At 47.0% G+C, this 20,409-nt stretch overlaps 1 protein-coding gene across 2 annotated transcripts in view; it reads left to right on the forward strand.

The window, feature by feature from the left end:
- The window catches only part of SLC24A4 (solute carrier family 24 member 4), a 158,182-nt gene extending 138,154 nt beyond the window's left edge, over positions 1–20,028 (forward strand). For both annotated transcript variants that reach the window (XM_010988081.3, XM_010988088.3), the window contains exons 13-17: positions 3,475–3,641; positions 7,935–8,049; positions 11,613–11,725; positions 12,105–12,170; positions 13,281–20,028. In XM_010988081.3, the coding sequence (XP_010986383.1) occupies positions 3,475–3,641; positions 7,935–8,049; positions 11,613–11,725; positions 12,105–12,170; positions 13,281–13,433 (614 nt within the window). In that variant the 3' untranslated portion in view covers positions 13,434–20,028. The remainder of the gene's footprint in view (positions 1–3,474; positions 3,642–7,934; positions 8,050–11,612; positions 11,726–12,104; positions 12,171–13,280) is intronic.
- The last annotated feature ends 381 nt before the right edge of the window (positions 20,029–20,409 follow it).

Raw genomic sequence — 20,409 nt, forward strand, 5'->3', positions numbered from 1 at the left:
TTAAGGATTCTTGGATCTATATTCATAAGGGATGCTGGTCTGTAGGTTTGTTTATTCTTGGTGTCTGGCTTTGTATCAGAGTAACACTGGCTTCACAGAGCAAATGGGAAGTGTTCCTTCCTCTTTTATCTTTTGGAAGAGTTTGTAAAGGCCTCATGCCAATTCTTCTTTAAACATTTGGTAGAAATACCCATGAAACCATCTGGTCCTGGCTTTACTTTAAAGGAAGTTTTCTGATTATTATTTCACTCGCTTATTGTAAGTCTCTTCAGATTTTCTATTTCTTTTTGAGTCAGATTTGGTAGTTTCCATCTTTGTAGGATTTTACCTGTTTCACCTGGGCCATCTGATTTGTTGTCACACGGCTGTTCATAGTATTCCTTAATAATTTGTTTTATTTCTATAAGGTCCCTCATGGTGCCCCTCTTTCATTCCTGATTTCAGTAATTATAGAGTTTTCTCTTTTTTACCCCCTTGATCAGTCTAACTAAAGGTTTGTCAATTTTGTTGATCTTTTAAAGAACCAGCTTTTGGTTTAATTGATTCCTTTTTTCTGTTTCACTTATTTCTACTTCTCTCTTGGTTATTTCCTTACTTCTGCTTTTTTTGGAACTTAATTGGCTTTTCTCTTTTTGTTTCTTAAAGTGGAAAGATAGGTCATTGATTAAGATCTTGTCTCCTTTTTAATGTAGACATTTACAGCTATTCATTTCTCTCTAAGTACTGTTTCCCTGCATTCTATAAGTTTGGGTGTGTTATGTTTTCATTTTCATTCTTCTCGAAGTATTGTCTAACTTCCCTTGTGATTACTTCTTTGACTCACTGGTCGCGTAGGAGTGTGTTGTCTAATATCCACGTATTTGCCAGTCTTCCACGTTTCCTTCTGTTATTGATTCCACTTTCTTTCCCTTGTGGAATGGTTGTAGAATATACTTTGCATGTTTAAATCCTTTTAAATTTATTGATGTTTGTTTCATGACCTAACATTTGATCTATCCTGGAGAATGCTCCATGTGAACTTGAGAAGATGTTTTCTTCTTGAATACACATTCAAATATTTTTCGTCAGATTTGGGAAGTTTTTGAGCATGAGTTCTTCAAGTATTCTTCCTGTTCCCTTTTTTTCCTCTCCTTTCTTTCTGGTACATTATTTTGGCATGTTGGATGGTGTGTCACAGGTCTCTCAGGCACAGTTCATTTTTCTTTATTCTTTTCTCTTTCTGTTTCAAAGACTAGATAGACTCAGTTTATCTATCTTCAAGATCATTGATTTCTTTCTTTTTCCTTCTCAGATTTGCTATTGAGCCCCTCTAGTGAAATTTTCATTTTAGTTATTGCATTTCTCAACTCCAGAATTTCTTTTTTTTTTGTCAGCTCTTTTTATAATTTTTGCTTCTTTATTGATATTTATTGATGTTCTCTGATGAGAAATCATTCTCACACTTCCCATTAGTTTTTGAGACAGTTAAAAAACTTCTTTGGGTATATTTTAAAATAACTGATTTAAAAATAGTCTTTGTCTAGTAAGTCCAGTGTCTGGAATTCCTCAGAGATAGTTTCTATTATCTGCTTTTTTTCCTGTGTTTGAGCCATGTTTTCTTGTTTCTTTCATGCCTTGTAGTTTTTTTATTGTTAAAACTGGGCATTTAAAATAATATAACATGAAATAATAAGAAGTCAGATTCTTTCCTCTTCCCAGGGCTATTTGTTCTTGCTTTATTGTTGTTGTTTATTTATTTGGTGACTTTTGTAACTAATTTTTAAAAATCTATGTTCTTTATTGTGTGGCCACTGAAATATCTGCTAGGTTACCCTAAGGTCATCTAATGATTGCACAGAGATTATCTTAGATGCTTGGATCAAAACAAGTTTCCCAGTTTTTGCTGATGGGTTCTGTGTGTGTTTGGGGGCACGCCTTTAACACCCCAGCAGGCAGTTTACAACTCCACCCTAGCCTTTACTTCTTGCTTTCTCACTGCATCAGAGTTAGCAGAAGTGGAAGTTTAGGATGTTATCAAGTCTTTCCTGAACATGCAAATAACCCTGGGCACAGCCCTGTGCATGGACTTTGAGATTCCCAGAAATATGTAGGAGCTTTTCCAAGCCCTCTATGGACATCTCATTCCCAGCTTTTCCTTGTAAGTTTTTTCATTAACCTATTATTTGTCCAATTGTTATCCATCACCTTGAACAGCACAGTTTTCAACAATTGCCTCTTATTGTTTTCAACAAATGCCCTCAAGGAAAAGGCTATTCACGCTGGGTGAGCTCTGATTCAGGTAAAACAAAGACAGCCTTGAAAGTGGTGTCTCCCAGGAAACCAGCAGACAGGTCAGATAATGCCATTTCTCTGGAAATGGGCTTGGAAGGAGCTCCAATGCTGTCCTGCACCCTCCAGTGGATGCCAGACTACTTGATTTTCAAGGCTATTCCAAAGCTGGTGAAAGAGAATGAAAATAGGGCAAATTAAAACTCTGCAAATCTCATTCTTACTGACACCCAGCCAATTTTCTTAAATAAACACTCCCTGGATTGCTACAAGTCTTTGGTTAATTTCCAGATTTCTGAAAAAAGTTGATTCTGACCATTTTTGCTAGTGTTCTCATCGCTTTTATGGAGGAGAGAATTTTTAGAAGTCCTTCCTCCACCATTTCATTGGCATCACCAACAAGCCTGTGTGGAGCTTATGTGTACTCAAAATACCCAGTGGCTTATTAAGGACACCATACTTGCATTCGTGGCTTTTGAGGCCACTTTTCCTCAGTTGAATTGTTTGTGGATTCCCTTGGTAGGGGCCAGTGAGGTCATACCTGCCAGCAGGACACCCCATTTTAGTCTTGCAACTGCCACAGGCTGAGGATATGTCCTTGGAGCAAAGGAACTGAGATTTCCAGGGTTCCTACTGTGCCAGGCTCTGTGCGCTGGGTGTTTTATGTACATTGTATCATTTCATTTTTGCAACAACCAAGAAAGAGATAATATGCCCATTTAACAGGTGAAAAAACTACTAAGGTGCAAAATGCTAAGCAGTGTGCCTGCTACACATAGAAAAATATCCCCTATGTAGATTGTTGTGTTGTTGTTACTGTATATGTTGTTATACAAGCTGTTACTGTCGGAGGAAGAAGTGGAGTGGATAGGATTGCTCAGGGTCATTTGAACTCGAGCCCAGGTTTATCTTAATTCCAAAGCCCATCCATATTCCACAACCCCATTCCAGCTGCCCTGGGCAAGTTCGTTCCCATTCTGGGTCCCACTTTCTTTATCCTGCTAAATGAAGGATTTGGACTGACTGAAGTTATTTGGTCAACAAACAACTGAGTTGTTTTGCTGAGATGGCATCATGAAGATGTGTGATTCTGTGAAGTCAGCTGCTCTGAGTCACATTGGTAACATTCTCTTGTTTGGCTTGAAACAATAACCCCATGTGTGTTTCTCTCCCTGTCCCTTCTGGCTCCGCTCCACCCCACTGCAGAGGCAAGAGGGGACAAGGCCAAGTGGGTGTTCACCTGGCCACTCATCTTCCTCCTGCGCATCACCATCCCCAACTGCAGCAAGCCCCGCTGGGAGAAGTTCTTCCTGCTCACCTTCGTCATGGCCACATTGTGGATCGCTGTCTTCTCCTACCTGATGGTGTGGCTGGTGAGTGATGGCATCGGGGTGGACTGGCCTCTCCCACCTGCCAGAGGCACTGCTGTGCCACCTTCAGCAAGTCACCTACCTTAACAGGCCTTGGCTTATTTCTCAGTAGAAAGGAATTTCAGCAGAGGCGTGTGGTGCTGTGCTGTGCACCAAGGATACCCAGATGGACACAGCCTGGTGCTTGCCTTCAAGGCAGGTGTGGGCAGGGAGATGAACCTTTACACGGGCAGCCTGAAACATGCCTCCCTGGTTTGATGGGAAGAGGAATATGGCAGGGGTGGCATGGACTCTCTGTAAAGAGCTCTGGAGGGCTAATCACTAGGCCCTCTGCCTCTCTAGCATCCTCGGGGGAATGTGATAGAGACTGGAGTCCATGGGAAACAAACCCAAGGCAGCCCTAACCATGCTCACTGCCAAGACCTGCTCCTCTACCCTCTCTACATCCAGGCGTATATATAAACTTTATGTAAACTCTTCTAGTCCTCATAACAACCCAATGGGATAAGCATTTTTATTATGCCCATTTTACAGATGGGGAAACTGAGGCATAGAGATTGAGTCATTTGCCCAATTAGTTATACAATTAGCAGCTATTGCACAATTAATTACACAATTTGTGAGTTCTAGAGTTGGGGTTAGAACCCAGGTATTGGTCTTCAGAGTTCATGACCTCAACCACTCTCCTGAAAGGCCTCTCAGTTTGTCACTGGAATTTTCAGGTGCCATTTGGACTAAAGTTGGTCAGGCAGAGAGGCTGTGGCATAGCTCCTCTGGCCGCAGGTGACTGCTTCCTGTCCAAACCTTTCATTCGCTGGGCGGGGCCAAGCAGGAGCCCCCTCACCCTCGCTCTGTGCACCATCCTGGGATCCCTCCCCTCCCCCTACACCGTGGGGAAGCCAGGAACAAGGCGAGAAGGGCCTACAGGACAGCTGCATTTCTCCTGTCAGCCACGTGCACCTTCGTGTAGTCATTTCATTCTCTCCCTACACCCAGTGCCTCCTGACACCTAACACACAGGGCGAGGGCGTCTTGGTTTCAGAGGCACAAGGGGCACCTTTCCCTTAACCCCAAAGGAGCAGTTTAATGGGGAAAGAAGAGCTATGGGGTCACATGGAAATGGATATGAATCCCAGTTCTCCCCTTGTGAGCTGTGACACCTGGGCAGGAGACCCAGCTTCCATGAGCCACAGTCTCCCCCTCCACGAAATGGACATGTTCGTCACCATCTGACAGGTTACTGGGAGAACAAAAAAGTCTCTGTCTGGGCATTAGGTCTGAGCTTACAGTGTGGCAAATTGATCATCGCTGCAAGTGTCAGCCATTTTCACCATGAGATGCAGCTAACACTGCTTCCACATTTGTTCAGATAGACATTTCAGTCCCCATAGATGCTGGCGTGTGTGTGTGTGTTGGGGTCGGGGAGGAGCTGGGAATAGCTACTACCCAAACCACCCCAGAAAAGGATGGCAACCAGAAATAATGAAAACTGTGCCTCAAAATGAACTGAATTTGCAAATTTTAAGTTTTTCTGAGTAGGGTTAAAGGCCGGCCCATCTTCACATTTGATAAAAAGATCCAACGATTTCTCTTCCTAACGTGCATTCACAAAACAACATTGCAAGTGGAAAGAGTGTTTCATGGCATTTGAGTGGGTGTGAGAATAGAGAAGATCAAATTAATGAACGTGTGAAATTTTTTCTTCTCTAATTGCTGAAAACAACAGTATTATGAAGTCAGTTCTACTAATTAGCAGTGAGGTGGGATGTTTAATAACACTCCCACCCCACCATCTTGACTTACATTCCCCACCCCAGCTTCTTAAAGCAGAGTCGTGGCACTGGGTTGGCCAGGGTCCCAGGAACCACATTGCTGGGGCCCTCTTACCTGTGGTTTTGGCCACAGTTTGGGGTGATTAAATGGCCTCCACAGTAGAAAGTGGTAAAGACAAAAGTGCCACATTAGCCTGATTTCTGCTGAAAATGTGCTTGCCCGCGCATCACATGCTCACCTTCCTAATGCCCTGCTGGGGGCGCCAGGGAGCAGTGAGGTCACACCTGCCCACACCTGAACCCCACAGCACTGCACATCTCTCACCCTCAAGGCTTTGGGGAAAACGATTCTTGAATGTCAGGGACCTCCAAAGGGGTCATCCTGCCCAGCACCTTTTCACACCTGGGGAGACCGAGGGCCAAAAAGGACGCCTGGCTTCCCCAAGGTCGTGTACATGGCCAGCCCCCTAGCTCTGGACTCAGCTCTGCTTCCGTCTCTGAAGCCTAGGCATCAGGAGGGCTCAGAGGGCCCCGGGCTGGAGTCCAAGGCAACACGCAGGTAGCATCTCTGGTCCTGAATGCTTAGTGTGTGCCTCCCTTCTGTCCTTCCATCCTCCAGCTTCTTAGCCATGTAGTTCAATGATTTTTTTTTTTAATGGAGGCATTCCCAATAGAGTCAAGATAACCCAGGTTCCTGTACTTAGGACAGCGGGTATCACTCATTAAACACGTCAGCCATAGCTGAGCTGTGCTCGTGGAACCTCCTTCACAGACAACGTGGGTTAAGCACTGACCAGTCAGCTGTGCGCTTTGGGCATCCTCAGTGTCTCTCTTCTCGCACAGCTCAGAGCAGACCTGTCAGCGTGCACTCTTCCCCACGCCTGGTGACACTGAGCTGAGCACTGTCGTTTGGGATGGATCATCTTCAAACCCCTCTGCAAAGCTCTGTCCTGGAAGGGATATCGTTTTAGTCCACGAGCGCAGGCTACATTCCAGGGCTAAGGTTTGCCCTTAGAAAGCACACTTCATCCAGGGCTAAGCCCCGTGAGTCTAATCACCCTCATTTTCTCTGCCCTCATTGACTGGAAGACGAGTACTTGAAAGAGAAGGGAAACATACATCAGTGAACGTCTTGCATATGCTGGGCACTGTCACCTCACATTGTCTCAGTTAATCCTCATTTAAAAGCTCATTTTACAGATGAGGGAACTGAAGCTCAGAGAAGCAAATCAGCTTGTCCTGAGCCATCCAACCATTGGCTGGGATTAGAGCCATCAGCAAGATGTGAACAACCCTAAGAGGTGCCACTGTTCCCAGTTTCTCAATGGGGAGGCGAGCCAGAGCTAATGGGTGTTTTAAATGGGTTTGTTCAAATGCTTCTGGGGATTTCCACCTGGCTGTCCGCTCAGGGCCCTGGCCATCTCCCAACTCTCAGGCATTTCTTAGAGGAGTATGTGATCATGCGTCAAGATCCTTAAAAGCCTGTGTATCCTTCACCCAACAGTTCTATTTCTTGGAACTTATCCTAAGGAGGTAGTAAGATGAGAACTCAAAGATGTTCGTACACGTGATTGCGAGGCTGGGGCATGCTTTAGAGTCGGAAGGACTTGGCCTGGAGTCTCACCAGCTTCTTGCCCACCACGATTGTAACTGAAGCTCTCTGACCCTGGTTTCCCTGGGCATAATAATAGTGCCTCCCTCACTAGTGAGTGGTGAATAACAGAATGCATGAGATTACGAAAGTAAAACACTTGCAGGGTACCCGCTACACAGAAAGTGCTCAATAAATGTTACTCATATGCAATAGTATTGTAAAAGCAAAAAAAAGAAACCACCTCAGTATCCACCAGTGACAGATTGGCAGAAACTTTACAGCCGTACAGTGGAATCCATGCATCAGTTTAAAATAATGTTGCAGATGAATATTTGAGGTGGAAGGATATTCACAATGTATTATTACATGAAATAAATAGTTGCAAAATACCAGAATCTGATTTTATTTTTTTCTAATACACACCCCAGGAAGAAGGTCAAGGATATATTCTAAAGCAAAGTTTTCAGATGTGGTTCCCAGACCAGCAGCCATAGGGTCCCAACCACCTGGGAACTTGTTCAGAATGCAGATTCTTGGGCTTCACCCCAGGCCTCCTAAGTCAGCAACTCTGGGGGGTGGGCCTGGCAGTCCTATTTTAACCAGCCCACCAGAGGATTTCCTACATGTTCAAATTTGAGAATCATTGTCTGATGGAAAGTGTTCATTGTGGTTGTCTGAGGGTCTTGAGAAATGGTAGGTGATTTTTACTATCATTTTCCTTTATTTTTTAAACTTTTAAAAAACAGTAAACACATATGATTCATGTAATCTGGAAAAAAGAACATTCAAAAGATGTTTTTTAAAATAAAACTGCATTCCAGATGTTTCTTTTGGTCATAGCAGTGCTACGTTTAAGTTGAAGACACTCAGTTGTAAGCCCAGCTTCCCGGAGTGCTCCTCTGTGAGTTCATGTCTCCCCCTCTTCTGCAGGTGACTATTATTGGATACACCCTGGGGATCCCTGATGTCATCATGGGCATTACTTTCCTTGCAGCAGGCACAAGCGTTCCAGACTGCATGGCCAGCTTGATCGTGGCGAGACAAGGTACGGATGGTGCCTCGGCCCCCGCAGCCCTCAGCATCACTGTACAGGCCCCTCCCCACCACCCGGTTACAGTTCCTGGCTCTCATGACTGGGAGTCCTTAAGTCCTGCTAAGGGGGAAACTGTGATGACTGGAAAGCACCAGGTATTAGATTCCATCTGTGGAGAGAATGCTACCAAGGTCAACTCCAGGCGTCTAGAAGCACTGGCTTGCGTGGAGTTGTATAAAGATGAGCTTGTTCTGACATCACCAATGTGAGATTGAACGGAACTGGAGCCCAGACTTTTTATAGTAAATGCAATAGTAATGGGAAATGTTCTGGTCCCAGGAAGGCGAAGTGGGGACATCTTATATCTCCAACTATTTCGCAATTCTTCCTCAAAGTTCTAGAGCTTATATAATGTTTTGGTTTGGTGGGAGTACTAAATGACATGGGGTAAGCAAGATGAAGAGTGCCTACTGTATGCTCTTTGATGGCAGACAAAGAGCTGTAAAGAGACAGTCTTTTATCTTAATGTCTTTTTTTTAAATGGAGGTACTGGGGATTGAACCCAGGACCTTGTGCATGCTAAGCACGTGCTGTGCCACTGAGCTATTTCCCTCCCCTCTGTAAAGAGCCAGTCTTCTTTTACTGCTCCTTTTCTGCTGGTGAGATAGTATCCAAGCCCAGACTTGGGCAGATGGAAGTTTGAAAGTATGGGGGCAGGGTGGGCAAATGATAGAGTGAAACCTCAGAGAAGACTGGAGAGGAGCGACGTGTCCAGAGAGAAAGATGGTTTGGAAAGAAGGAAAACGGTTTATTTCTCCAAGATCAAGGGTAGGGTGGATTCGTTGGTAGGTCAGTCCCAAGGAAACGTGAATTGAGGGGAGGGAGGGGTGGGAGTACATCTGCCGGCAGGCTGGAGCCTTGTGGAGAGCAGGGACAGTGGGGGACACCAGCTCAGGGGAGTGGGATTTAATCAAGTAACCTGTGAGGTGAGTGTTTTCATTTCCTAGGGCTGTCATAACAAAAGTACCCCAACCAGGTGACTTAAAACAGGAGAAATGGGTTATCTTACAGTTCCAGGGACTGCAAGTCCAAAATCAAAGTGTCAGCAATACCACACTCCCTCTGAAGGTTCTAGGGAAGAATCCTTGTTTTCCTCCAGCTTCTGGTGGTTGCCAGGAACCCTGTTGTCCTGTGGCTGCATCCCTCCAGCCTTCACTACGTCTTCACCTGGTGTTCTTTCCTCTGCCTGTGTCTGGGTTCAAACTTCCCGCTTCTTATAAAGACGCCAGTCACTGGAGTAGGGCCAACCCTGATTCAGTATGACCTCAGTTTAATTTGCATCCACAAAGACGCTACTTGTAAATAAGGTCATGTTCACAGGTATCGGGTGGACATGAGTTGGAGGGGTGGGCACTATTCACCCCGGTGCAGTCGGTAAAAGAAAGCCCCTGAAGACTGAGGGCCTGGCTGATGTTCATGAATTTGGCCAGGATTCCAGCATGAGTTTGGAGTCATACCAGCTCCAGTTACATACAGATGAGAGATGACAAGTACATCCAGAGCTGGGGTTGCCTGGGTGAACACAGTGGAAGGTAAAGGGGGCAAGAGAATGTACCATTTAAACAGCTGGCCTTGGAGTCCAGAATAGTAGATGAGAGATCATGATACTAGAAAGTTAAGGGCATGGAGGGGGGTCCCAGGAGGTCAGAGGGGCTCTGAGAGAGGACGTCATGTCTGAGTAGCTCCTGTGGAATGTGGGAACACAGAAACTGAGGGAGAATGAGGCAGGTGGGAGTGTGTGTGTCACAGGGTGATGCTGACGTGATTGACAGAGGATCCAGGAGACGGGGTTAAAGCAGAGACAGATTCTTTATGGTGGAGGATCCAGAACCCTCTGTTCAGAGTCCGTGGCACAAAGCAGGAGCTGGGCAGAGTGCTGTAACACAGAGGTCCTGCATCCTGGCCTCCCTAAAGGCTCGCAGCCCAAAATGTGGTCCAGGCTGGCAGCATCAGCTTGAAAGAAATGGAGACGTTCAGGCTCTGCCCCAACCCCCCTAAATCAAAGTGCTTTTTAGCAAGATCCCTAGTGAGCCCTGCACGTTTAAAGTTTAAGTGGCGCTGCCATAAGATTCCTTAGAGGGTCATGTCCGCACAGAGCAGGAAGTCACCAAACCTGAGAAGGACTCTCTCTCTTCTCCCAAACTCAGGCGTCTTAGTGCCTCCTGGCCCGTGCAGCTAGTGCCCGCCTCCTCACCAGGGGTGAGAGGCTGGTCCACAACAGTTGTTGCACATTCCTGTTTCACAAGATCCTGGGAGACTGGAAGGCAGGTTTCCTAGAGGCACCAACCCCAATAGGACTAAGCTGCCAGGATGTTGAAGGTGCTCAGATCAGTGCCTGTGCAGGCAGGGAGGGAGCTGTGAGGCCCCTGAGGGAGGCACCATGTCCTGGAGGTCAGTGGATGACAGAAACAGGGTGGAGGAGGTGGCCTGGCTGATACCAGGGGGCAGGTGGTCAAGCAGAGGTGAGGCAATCGTCTGGATGCTGGTCTGAGTCTCTGCAAGCCTGCCAGTGACCAAGGTGATTTTACGGTTACAGGCATGTGTGTTTTAGGCTTGTTCATTCCACGAATGTTGTATGTGTGCCAGATAATGACAGTTGTGTCGATTTAGGGCTAAGGGGCCAGGTTAGAAGAGCTTTCAGCCAGTATGAGTCTTACTTGTAAAAATTTGTTTTCTAACTTTGACTACCTCTCAAGTTATTAAGTTCCTCAGACTGCGGCTGGCATGAGAACGGTCAGTGAGACGGGAAGGGCCCCTCGCCTGTAAGATGCTTCTAGTCTGATTGAGAGGGAAGAGTTCACTCTTGGGAGACCACCTGGGCATAAGATCTGATGCTCTATCATCTGGGTCAAGGTCATGGTGCACTAAGGACGAGGTTCAAATAAGGAGAAGCACATAGTGGGTCCTCGGAGAACGCCGGCTGACACGCCGGCGGGAGGAATAGGGAAGGGCTGTGTGTTAGTTGCCTAGGGCTGCCCTAACTAAGTGCCACAGACCGGGAGACATGAAAACAAACTTACCAACCCACAGTAAGGTTAGAAGTCAGGGATCAACGTATCGGAAGAGTTGATTCTTTCTGTCTGTTCCAGGCCTCTCCTTGGCTTGTGGACAACTGTCTTCCTGATTAAATGGGCTTCTCCCTGTATGCAGGCCTGTGCCCGAATTTCCCCTCCCAATGAGAATACCAGTCACACTGGATTAGGATCCACCCTAAGGACCTCATTTTAATGTGATCATCTCTGTAAAGACCTTCTCTCTGGATAAGATCACGTTTTGAGGTATTGGGAGTTAAGACTCCAACATCTGAATCTTCGGGGTCACAGTTCAACCCATAGCCGGCCCCTGTAGGCTTCATGAAGGGAAGGAGAGTCTTAGACATCATAAAGAGCTTTTAGAGATACGGGCTCCATGAAGAAGGGAGTCCCTCTAAGGAGCAGCACTAGCAGAACATTTATGGGAATGAGCAGGGGGTTCCGGCCACCTGCTCTCAATGATGTGTCGATTGTCCCCTGCAGGCCTAGGTGACATGGCGGTCTCTAACACCATAGGAAGCAACGTGTTTGACATCCTAGTGGGACTCGGCATACCGTGGGGGCTGCAGACGATGCTTATTAATTATGGATCAACAGTAAGTTTCCCTCACCTCCTTAGTAATAAGCCAGATGATACCAGGCATGCGCGCTTTATGGGTCGTGATGGTGGTGTCGGCCCTCTTCCAGCCGAGAGCTGCAGGGCACCCTGGTGCCCACTTTGCATGAGAGCACCCAGAGCAGCCTGGGTGTGCCTGCAGGAGGCAGCCTGTGTTTGCCCACAGCTGGCACACCTGTCACCTCCTAGTCCATTTCCGCAGACAAGCAGAGACCTGAATCCATAGTTGCGTCCTCCCTGTAAGTGCCCACGTGTGGCTTCCTGATAACAGAAGGGATCAGCGCAGCGTGCTGGGCTCCCAGAACGGATGGGGCTCTGAGCAGCCCAGAGGTTCAGGGCACATGTGTTTGTCTTTCCAGGTGAAGATCAACAGCCGGGGTCTGGTCTACTCCGTGGTGTTGCTGCTGGGCTCCGTTGCTCTCACCGTGAGTTGTTACAATTCCAAACAGAAGCCTCCATGTATGTCGTTTCCTCTGATTCTGTACAGTCACTTATGTGTCCCTGAAGCCCCTCTCACTTCCCTTTGGCAGTGAGGGATAAAGCTGGAAAATTAAAAAGTATAAATTCACAGATACCCCAGACACCATGTGTGCCAAGAATGTCGGCACCCACCATTACAGTCGCTTTTCCCTGAGCAACTGATAAGTGCCCAGAGGAAGTGAATTACGTTTCCTCTCTTCTTGCTGCCCAGCCCACCTGAGCTGACATGGGAGCGTGATGGTCAGGCCTCAGGGCTGGCTCATGGAGATACTGAGGTCTCCTTGCCCCATGTGCCCAAAATTGTGCTGAACGCTCTACCTCTGCTGACTTTATTCCATCCTTACAACCCCCTGAGGGTACCATTCCATTTTGCAGAAGTCAAGGCTCAGGGGTTAAGTAACTTGTCCAGGGTCACAGGTGCAGAAAATGACAAAGCTGGGATTTGAACCCTTGTCGGTCTGTCTCTAAGGACCCATGGCCTTGCTCTGATGGGGCTACTGTGATCTAACTCTTGGGAAGCCCCGATTCAGGGATAAGAAAGAAGGTAGTAAAAGGACACGTGGGCAAGTCTGGAAAGAACACAGACAGAAGATGAGCTCCAGCCCTGTCTCCTAAACACCCATGTACACAAATAGAAAGAGGTGGTCCAGGCTGAAGTTCCCCAGACCGTGGGCCAGCAAGAACAGTGGAAGTTTGCTGAAGATGGCTGAGGATGCCAAGCTCTGGAGCAAAGGGAGGGCCCAGTGAAAGTCCCTGATTGTTACTAAAGAAGGCCCAGGAGGGCACATGCTTTCCGAAGAAGGCATGTGCCTGCCCAAGGAGGGCCGGTTCCCTGCTGGCAGCTGCTGTGTGTGCCTGGGGTCAGCACCCTCTCGTCAGACACGTCTAAATCCTGCAGGGCTTATTCTGATCAAGATTATATTCAGCAGCACCCCTCTGCTCTTGTCCTCATTTTGGAGAAAGTTCTGGGTTCCTAGTTTGTGTGTAGTTTTCCAGTGAAAGTGCCTTCTGTAGTTCTCTGCCCGAAGCCCAGTCCTTGCTCTCTCTCCTTCCAGGTCCTCGGCATCCATCTGAACAAATGGAAGCTGGACCGGAAGCTGGGGGTCTACGTGCTGGTTCTCTACGCCATCTTCTTGTGCTTCTCCATAATGATAGAGTTTAACGTCTTCACCTTTGTCAACTTGCCGATGTGCCGAGAAGATGATTAAAGCGGAGCCACTGCCCCGCCGGGAGCTGTTCTGGATACTCTGGCATCTTCCTTCCCCTCCCTCCCCCACCACAAATCTCTCCTGCCACCGTCTGTTCTTTCATCCACAGGAAGGAAGAGCCAATGTGGTCTTTGTCTGGCCACAGGCCAGGTTGCCAGGCGTCATCCTCCTCCTCGGAGTTCTGCGCCTCCAAAAGCAAGATTCGGGGGTTGCTATTTGAGCAGCTTCGCAGACCTCTGAGCTGCCAGCCATAGGGATGTAGCATGTGTCTCCTCTCCCGGACGCTTGGGTCAGAAGGACTTCTGTGCTCAGGTTGTCTTTCTGTCGCACGGCAGCCTCGGAAATGAGGTGGTTGGTGAACACAAGGTCTCCTGGGGCAAGTGCAAGATAAGTACGCTGTTCTCAGGGGGCCCCTCTGGGCCAGAGGGTGTGAGGTCCTTGGGCAGCATGTGCTACTGAGAGCCTCTGAATCCCCTGGAAGCACTCAAAGTTTGGAGGAAGCAAGGCTCAACCTGTTGGGAGTTTGGGGCTGTAATGGCAAACTCTCCACCCCTTCTTCTGCAAAAATTGGAAGAATAGACATGGTTGATCACAGCTGAAGAGAGAGAACGAGTGAATATTCTTACCACGTTTATTGATGCATTCAGAGAATGAACAATGAAACAGTAAAAATAAAATGTCACTCATAGATCATCATACTTGAAAAATATCATTCCATACAAAGGACCTGGACGGGGACCAAAAAGGTAATGCTTCTGAAAAACGAATCCCACGTGTATCACGTTGCATTGACACTAAGACGTTTGGTTTGGAATATAGAAAAGTGTGAAAGACTAACGGGTGCTAACAAAGAGACACGGTGGAGCTCGTAGTTCCCAGCCGTTCATTCCAGACCTCCTGTGGGAGGCGGCGCATCGTCAGTTTGGGTTTGTCATTTCTTTGTTACTGCTCTACTCTCAAAGCCACCCCCTTCAAAGACCCAATTGTTTCTATGCCCAACCAATTTCATAGCCTGCTTAACTGGAATGAGTGTGCCAGAAACCATGGTTTAATGACAAGAAGAGAGATTTCCTGAAAAAACACCAGTTGCTCTCTGGTTAGCTGGAGGTATCTGAAAACCGTAACTTGGAATTTTTTAGACCTAAGTTTCTTGAACCTTATAGTTTGCTACACATGAAAGACCAGGGATGGGAGGCTGATTCAAAAACAGATAGAAGAATATGAAACAATTTTCAGCTGCTTCTTAGCTCTCAAATATATATTAAAAAGATTTATGAACACAAACCATTTGTGGTTTCTAAACAGAAAGCACAATTAATTTTATATAGAGGTGTTTTTTTATTTTTTTAATGTTTCTATTGGAAAAGTCTATCAGATTTGATGCACTTTTAATATTGGGATATTTTGCACAGAAGACTGTATGGGAACGCCCCATGATGGTGTGAGGAAAGGCGGTATTTCAGCAATTCACCAATAATCGGTCACAGGTGATGAGTGTAAATTCAATCCTAGATCTTTCCTGAGACACAAAGGTTGTGACCGTAGTGGAATTTGTGGCTGTGCTCTTTAGGGCCTCCTGAATTTCAGAAGGAGGTTGTGTTCAAGCTCGTGTCCCTTGAATTCCTTTCGCGTGAGCCTAAGACGTGACAACTCCCGTCACCAGGCTTCTATTTTGCATCCTCATCAGTGTTAGTAGCCACACCAGGTCAAGGCTTCTCTTCTTTGTTTCTCTCCCCAGATACTCAGTGGTCTTCAAGTTGAGGACAAAAAGCGATTTTCCTAAGAAATTAGCTACGTGGGAGGCCAGGGAGCCTGTAGGTTCATCTGTATAAACTTTTAGATGCAGAGGGTTTCGGAACCCTCGGGACTGCTCTGTGCCCTCATAGAATAGCAGCCTGGTCTTCTCCATCTTACAGACTCATCCAGGCTTCAGAGTGTGTCTGTGATGTAAATAGGGCTTATTTTCCCCATTTAACAGGAAATGTAGTCTTGGAGAGGTCAGGTGACTCTAGGTCAATGGCTAGTAAGTAACAGAACAGGGGCCCAGCCCCAGATCGTCACCCCTCCAGGCTCAGCCAGTCTGGCGTGTAGCCATCCTTGGTGGGGTGGGTGTGGGCATGTCCTGGTCATTAGGGTCAGTCCTCATTGTTTGAGTCAAAACTTCATCAAATATTTGACATCTGGGTGCTCCAGCTCACATCCTGATATTTATCCCTATCCTATGTCCCTGTTTTTTTTTTTCTGATAAAGACCAAAAAATATTTTTAGGTACAACAAGGCACAGGCCACTTGCCCCTGATGATGTCCCTGCTGGTGTTCAGCTTTTTGTGCTCTTGGGCAGCTTTCAGAGGACACATCCTAATGACCTGCCTCTTCCTCAGCAGAACCCACCTGAGATTATAAAGTATGTTGCAGTTGCAGTTTGAGACCAAAAAAATTATGTTTTTAGTATGTCGAGCAGTCCTGGCTAATTCTCATATGACTTTAATGTGCCAATGTAACTTCCTTAAAGGATCTATGCATATATTGTATTTAGGAAAATATATATACACTGTAGGTGAAAAATTCTTTTTTAACTAAATATTTTTCCATCTCAAGTTTAAAGAATTGCTTGTTGAATTAGGCCTTCATTTTAAAATAATGCTTTCATCACTGCGCAGGATTACTTCCTCTATTCCCAAACTAATGAGCACGGGGTAATTACTCTGCTCCCAAAATAGGCGATTAAAAAAATTAACTTAGCTCTTTGAATTGGGGGACAGAAAAGAAAAGTGAGCCACTGCACTCAGATAGAAAATGTCTACAGAAGCAGGAGCAGCTAGTTGTCTTAATTTCTGGCTTGGTATTTGCCTTCGCCAGCCCAAGCATAGTCAGGGTGGAAGACGTGCAGTGTCTTAAGAACCTGGTCCTGGAGGAAGGTTCTGGATCAGCAGCAGTGAGAGACTAAGGTTAAGGGCAGGTCAGAGCTGTCCCACTCCCATCCGTCCTGTATCCCCTGGGCTGCTGGTCTCTGTGTTCATCTCCGGGTGCCCAGACCTCGTGAATCTTCCCCTGTTCATTACCTACTCCGTACCCCGCTGCCCCACCTGTGAGGCCTCTTTTTTGCTTCTCCCTGTCAATCCTCTGCCTCTTCAGACCCAAGCAGCTGAAAAGGCATAAGCCTCCAGAGCTGGCTTAAACCAGATGAGTGTGCCCATCCCTCTAGGGCAGTCCTGCAGATCCCTCCTGGGCTGCCCAGGGTCCAGGTCCCAAGGAAAGAAACCACCCTCTCTTTCCTTTTGACGAGGATTTGCCCACCTCACAGCATCAGCAGAAGCCCAGCCTTCAGGGAACAGCAGATCCGCAAACAGGCTGGGAACCTGGGAAGGGTGTGGGTGGCCTCCTTGTGCTGACATCCTTCTTTCCTCCCAATGTTTCCCCTCCCTGAGTCCTAGGGCCCCTCCCTCTCCTTAAGGTTGGGGTGGAGAGAGGCCAGATGCACTGGGAGAGAATCTGTTTCTTTCCTTCTTACCCAGGTGTGAAGTGGGCTAGCAGGGTCAAGGTCTGAAACAGGGCAGAGAGCAGCAGAGACCCTTCAGCTCGGGCTGTGCTGCTCAGTGAGCTGGTGGCCTCCTGTCAGTCGTGACACTGAGTGGACCCCTAGGGCTGTGGGTGGTCTCTTCGCTCTCACTCCCACCTTTCCTTCCCTCGTGGGCTGTGCTCCTCCCACGTGGGAAAAGATGATTGTGCAGTGAATGTGACAGGCTCTCAGCAAACGCTTGCTGCTTGAATAAACAAAGAACTTGCCTGTTAGGGTGAAAACCTCCAGGAGATTGTTCCCAAGTGCCGTGATTTAAATATTCCCTGGTCCCTCACATGCCCTCTGAATGTCACTTCTGTGAGTCTTCCTCCCCTTGGGGCAGGTAGCAGATGCGTCCAGGGCACCTGGGATGGGCCACATCTTGGCAGCTTTGTTGCCATGTCGCGCTCATAGCAACTTCCAGAAATTTTTGAAAATGCTCTCTGGGCAACTCTTGGGTGGCAGGAAGTCTGTCATCCCCCATTCATCCCAGACCCAATGTGCTGCCCCAGCCTCTATCCTCTCGAGCATCTGGGTGCCTGACCAGCAGTGAGCCCTTACCCTCTGCAGCTGGTTTCGTGAGCCTTTGAAGTGTAAAGACGCTCTCTGGGCCTTCTCAAAGCACATAGAAGGGGCCCCTCCAGCACTGAGTAAATCCCCCTACTGTGCCAGGCATGTGGGTGGTGGAACAAGAGGGTCTTTGCACGGGCCCATCCCACAAGGCAGAGGACACGGGTGGGACGCAGACTTTGTCATCTGGCTTGTGCCAGGCCCCTTTGCCTTGCCACAGAGATCTGTTCCCCAAAGGGCACAGTCTGTAAGGGTACAGATTTTTAAGTGGCATTTAGGTTGTTTCATTTGCTTCTTAATAGGGAAAACTGAATTGGGACACTAGAATGTGCTTAACTGCAGGCCTAGTAGCCAACGTGACAGTATCCAAAGTCATGCGCTGCCCGGCCCCAAGAAAACAGTGCTTGCATGGAGTCGGGAGAAGAGGCGCTTCACTCCCATCCTGCCCCCCAGGAGGAGCTATTTTTTTCCATCACAACAGGGAACCAGCTGGGAGGTATTAGAGCATTGATTATTTTATGGGGATTTTTTTAAAAATTCTAACTTTTTAATGACAAATGGCTCCCTGGTTCCATTCGTTTCTGCTAAATCCTCACAAGCTGCTGGGGGCCAGAGGCCGGGCTTAGCATCATCTTTTACCTGCATGTTTCTAAGGCTTTCTGTTGCCTCTTGTGGTGTCAGGGTCCAGTCGCCAAGGCCATGTATGCTCCACACCCTTTGTAGCAGGAGCCGAGAACATCCCCGCTTCCAGTCTGGGAAATGTCTGCTTCCCAAACACCCGGATACAGAACCGGGGCCATGGGAGGCAGCTCTGACAGTAAGAGATGCCGTCACTGTACCTCTGTGAAAGGCAGGCGCCTGCTTGTGTGGTTTTTCCATCTGTACGTTTACGGGTCTGGGATGGGCTGCATCTTAGTTAAAAGCCCTATGAGAAATAACAGCATAATCCACACCTAACCTACTCCCACTGTTGCCAGAATTCAAACAGTTGCTTTTTATGCAACACGTTGGTTGGGACTTTTCCATGGTGGATGCCAGCAAAGCCATTAATCCTGGAGAAAGTATGTACCTTCCCCTCCCCACCACTGGAAAACAAGTTGTTTTTTTTTTTTTAGCTATGGAGAGAAAGTATGTGCAGCATTCGGTTTCTAGCCACACGGTTTGGTATGATCAGCCTTTGTGCGTAAAGGAGAGCCCCAGACAGCAGAGCTCAACCTGCTCCCACTCCAGAGTTTCCAAGACAGGAATTCCCAAGTGTCCAGACAGACTCACAGTCTCCTTGCCATAGAAGAAGCGAGGCCTTTCCTTCCACTGAAAATGACTGGGATATGAGCCAGGCAGGTCTGTTTTTCCAAACCCGATGTTCTGGTGGGTTTTTTCTGGCCACTGGGGCATCCCTGACCTCAACTCCAGAGTTACCCATCTGAGCTGTAGAACTCTTCCTGGCACTTCTTCCATGTGGCTTGGACCAAGGATATTTGGGGTCCAGAAGACAGAGCTGTTGCTGAGCTCTGTGGCTGGTTCTTGGGGATCCTCCTCCGGGGGCTGCTGGTCTAGGAGGCTAGGGTTCAAGTTCAGAGCACACTCTCCCTGGTAGGTGTCTTCTGTATGTGTCTTCCACCCAGAAGCTGCCAGCCCTGAGCAGTTGCTGGTGTCTGAATACAAAGAGAGCCTTGACGACCTAGAGAGGAAGAGAGCTGCCAGCCAGGCGGGGCCAGGCCCCTGGGCCAACACGGGGGCTGCCAAGCAAAGGGCTGAGTGAGGGGAGGCCTGGCGCAGCCCAGGTGCCCGAGAGGCAGACTGAGCACTGTTTCCCTGGGGCCATGGCATCTTCCTGGGGCCCAGCCTTGACTTAACAAATATCAAGGAGGTAGAACCAGAGGGCTCTCATGCCTAGAACGAACCGCCTCAGAAACCACCCAAACCAAACACTTCTGGGGCTGTTACACATCACTTGAGTCTCCGTAAGACAGTTCTGGCAGGCTGGGCTGAACACTGCCATCTTTGTTCATTTTCTCTAACGGGCGAAGCAGGAGCAATGAGCTGAAAAGTTGTAAATAATAAATATATTTATCTGGCTATTTATTTTTTCAATAACTGTGACCTCCTGCACTGTGAATGCTCTGTGATATGAGATTCTTAGTTTAAAAAAACTGTCATTAAATTTGAATGAATTGACATTACTGGTTACTAAACAGTGGCATGAGTTTATTTTTATTGTGAAGAAAAATCTAGAGTAAATATGAACTAAATCTTTATAAGAAATCTAGCAGTCAGTATTGTAATGCAATATATGAAAATCTGTACACTGTCAATAAAATAAATGAACACAAGTTGTCTTTCCCTATAGAGAGCTTCCATTCATGTTTTAATAGACACACACGTATTTGTATTTTTTGAAAGAATTCTTTACACTGGAATAACAGCCATTTATTGAAACCATTTCTATTTGCATATTGAGAAAAAATAAACTTCGAAAAAGATGAGGGTTGGAGCTTTTTAATTATAATGATTGGTAATGAATAAAATAAAGCAGAAATCGCATAACTTACCTGGGCTAGCATGAATGACCCCAGAATGACCCAGCCTTCTCCTACCTCATCAGTAAGGCCAGCTTTATAGACAGGGGACCCAAACAGTCTGTCACACTGGGCCTCACACTCAGAAGGGCCCCAGGCTTAGTTGTCACCATCTTGAAATCCTTAATGATCTTTTGAAAAGAGACCCCACATTTTCATTTTTTTAAATTGAAGTTGCTGTACAGTATTATATAAATTACAGGTGTACAATATAGTAATCCACAATTTTTGTTTTTGAGGGGGAAGTAATTCAGTTTATTTATTTATT

This window comes from Camelus dromedarius, chromosome 5, assembly GCF_036321535.1.
Source record: "Camelus dromedarius isolate mCamDro1 chromosome 5, mCamDro1.pat, whole genome shotgun sequence".
NCBI lineage: Eukaryota > Metazoa > Chordata > Mammalia > Artiodactyla > Camelidae > Camelus > Camelus dromedarius.